The following is a 2,936-nucleotide window of genomic DNA, read 5'->3' as shown; positions in this document are numbered from 1 at the left end:
GGGGAACCTTGAACTGGGCGGCCAGGGGGTTGCTGGTCCTCTCCAGGGGGGTGGTGTCCAGGCGTTTCTGGTAGCCCTCGAGCCGGTGCCGGTTCTCCGCCCGTTTCACGGCCTCGTTGACGTTCCTCAGGATGTCCCGGCACTGATCCCGAGCCCGGCACAGCTTCTCCAGCTCTGGGGAGCCTGCTGGGGGGGGAAAACGGGGATGAGGCTGGGGGCAGTGGGGTGGGGGGAGAGCAGGGCTCAGGGAAGGGAAGGTTTGGGAAGGGAAGGGAAGGTTTGGGAAGGTTTGGAAAGGGAAGGTTTGGGAAGGTTTGGGAAGGTTTGGGAAGGGAAGGTTTGGGAAGGGAAGGGGGCAGTGGGGATGGGAGGATCCCGGTGACATCCCGGGCACCGAAGCCCTGCTGGAAGGATCTCAGAATCCCAGGATTATTGAGGTTGGAAAAGGCCTCCAGGGTCACCAATTCCACCCCGTGCCCCATCCCCACCTTGTCCCTCAGTGCCACATCCAGTCCTTCCCTGGACACCTCCAGGGCTGGGCACTCCAAACCTCCCTGGGCAGCCCCTTCCAAGGCCTCAACACCCTTTCCATGGGGAAATTCCTCCTGATTTCCAACCTGACCCTCCCCTGGCACAGCCTGAGGCCGTTTTTCCCCTTGTCCTGTTGTTCCCTGGGAGCAGAGCCCGACCCCCACATTGCCACGACCTCCAAGAAGGTCCCACCCTGAGCCTCCTTTTCTCCTCCGGGATAAAGAGGGAAATTCTCCCACCTCCAGGACACCCCTGACTTCGTTCTTCCCCCTGGAAAAGCAGCTGGAAAAGCAGCACATCCTCCTCCCTCACCAGCCTGGAATTCCCCTCTGAACATCCCGCCAGGGGTGGGAAATTCCTGCCGGGGACGCGACGGCGACGGGAGGACGCGGGATGAGGAACCCCGGGATGAGGAACCCCAGGATGAGGAGCCTTGAGATGAGATCCCCCTGGGAAAAACCCTGGATTAGGGGCTCGGGATGAGCCCCATCCCTACCCTCGGTGAACTTGATGATGTTCTCCAGCAGCAGAGGGTACTTGGTGAGCCGCTGCATCTCCGAGATGATCAGATCCTTGAGCTGCAGCCGCCGGCACTGCGGGTTGCTCTCGGCCTCCTGGGATTGGGATGGGAAGGGAGAGGCTGGGACACCCCAAAATGGGATGCAGGGGTGGGAATTCCCTCGGGAAGAGGGGGGCCAGACCTGCATGAAGATCTGGAAGCGGGTCTCCTTGCGCTGCTTGGTCTTGATGAGCTCCAGGGCGATGGATTGGTAGGAGCAGAAGGTGGCGGCGACCTGCTGGATCTCCTCCTTGGCAGCGCCATCAAACTGGGAATTTTGGGAAAAACCAGGATCAAGGACACCCCAAAACTCGGCCCCGGGGGTCCCCGAGCTCCTCCACCCCCTTTAAAGAGAGGCACAACCTTTGTTCCCTTTCCCTTACCCGGGACAACATGAGGTCCCCGATTTCTTTGATGATCGGTCCTTCCTCCCGCAGCTTCTTCATGGATTCCGAGAGGGAATCTGGGGCAGATTCAGGATCAGGTGACGCCGGAGTGGGGGCACCAGGGACACGGGGACACCCACCCAGGGGCTGGGCCAGAGGGCCCCAAAATCCCAGGAGAGGGGAAGGGAAGGTTTGGGAAGGTTTGGGAAGGTTTGGGAAGGTTTGGGAAGGTTTGGGAAGGGAAGGGAAGGGAAAGGGAAAGGGAAAGGGAAAGGGAAAGGGAAAGGGAAAGGGAAAGGGAAAGGGAAAAGGAAAGGGAAAGGGAAAGGGAAAGGGAAAGGGAAAGGGAAAGAGGAGGGAAAGGGGAGGGAAAGGAGAAGCTGGATTGGGGAGCTGGTCCATGAGGGGTGACCCCACCACCTCAGCCCACCCTGTGCTCCCGGGGGGGGATAATTCCAGAGAGGGGGAATTCCAGGGGGTGGGATCTCTCACTGTGGATCTCGATGAGGTCGGGCAGGTTGGGGAAGAGCAGCCCCAGCTCCTCCCGGGACAGCAGGTTCTCCTTCCTCATCCTCTGGTAGAACAGCAGGTCCAGGACCCTCAGGATGCGCAGGTGGGACCCCTCGGTGGCAAAGAGCTCTGGGGGAGGGAGGGACGGGGGTGGGAGAGGGCCCAGGGACCCCCCTCTGGGCTGGGGGGCACTGCTGGGGGGTCCCAAACAGGAATTTGCTCCCTTGGAGCACCAACAGGAGCACCTGGGTCTCCATCCTCCCTTCCAGGACCCTCCTCTCCTGCTTCCAGGTCCCTCGGGAAGCAGCTGGAGTTGTGCCAGGAGCGGGGATTCCTCACACAACTCCTTGTGCTTCCCAGAGCTAAAAAAAAGCTTTTCCAGTGGCAAAACCCACCGAAACCTGCTTCCAAAAACACTCCCAAACCCATCCCAGGACACGAGGGGAACGCTGGAATTCCAGCTGTTCCCTGCAAGGACCAGGAATCCTGTGCCATGACAAGAGCTCCAGGGATTCCTCACACAACTCCTTGTGCTTCCCGGAGCAAAAAAAAAGCTTTTCCAGTGGCAAAACCCACCCGAAACCACTTCTTAAACACTCCCAAACCCATCACAGGACACAAAGGGAATCCTGGAGTTCCGGATCCATACCATTGATCACCTCCTGTCTCTCCACCTCCCGGGGGGGCAGGTTGGCCACCAGCTCCCGGCTCACGGTGTGCTGCCAGTTCTGGGGGTCCAGCTCCGGCTCCAGGTCCCAGAGCTGGCCCTGCTCGTCCTCCAGCAGGTGGGGCAGGAAGGAATCCACCCCGAAGCCCAGGCTGGGGGACTCGATGCTCCTGGGAAAAAGGGGGGAATTCTTTCGGTGTCTCCCATCGGAGCGATCCCGGCACAGCCCTGGGTTGGGATTCCTGGGCTGGAATTTGGAGCCTTCAAGGAGCACACGAGGCTC

The 2,936-nt window shown here is 60.4% G+C and overlaps 1 protein-coding gene across 1 annotated transcript; it reads right to left on the bottom strand.

The window, feature by feature from the left end:
- Positions 1–7: 7 nt before the first annotated feature.
- Positions 8–2,881, bottom strand: LOC113962908 (rho guanine nucleotide exchange factor 11-like; the record flags this gene model as incomplete). Its single annotated transcript, XM_027673699.1, has 6 exons — positions 8–186; positions 1,028–1,145; positions 1,233–1,358; positions 1,474–1,553; positions 1,969–2,115; positions 2,636–2,881. Coding segments are annotated over 6 exons (896 nt in total), but the record flags the coding sequence as incomplete, so codon positions are not given.
- Between the last annotated feature and the right edge of the window lie 55 nt (positions 2,882–2,936).

This window comes from Neopelma chrysocephalum, unplaced genomic scaffold (assembly GCF_003984885.1).
Source record: "Neopelma chrysocephalum unplaced genomic scaffold, ASM398488v2 Primary Assembly neopelma1_185793, whole genome shotgun sequence".
Classification (NCBI taxonomy): Eukaryota; Metazoa; Chordata; class Aves; order Passeriformes; family Pipridae; genus Neopelma; species Neopelma chrysocephalum.
Note: the sequence above shows the minus strand (reverse complement) of the source record. Positions and strands in the feature narration are given on the sequence as shown.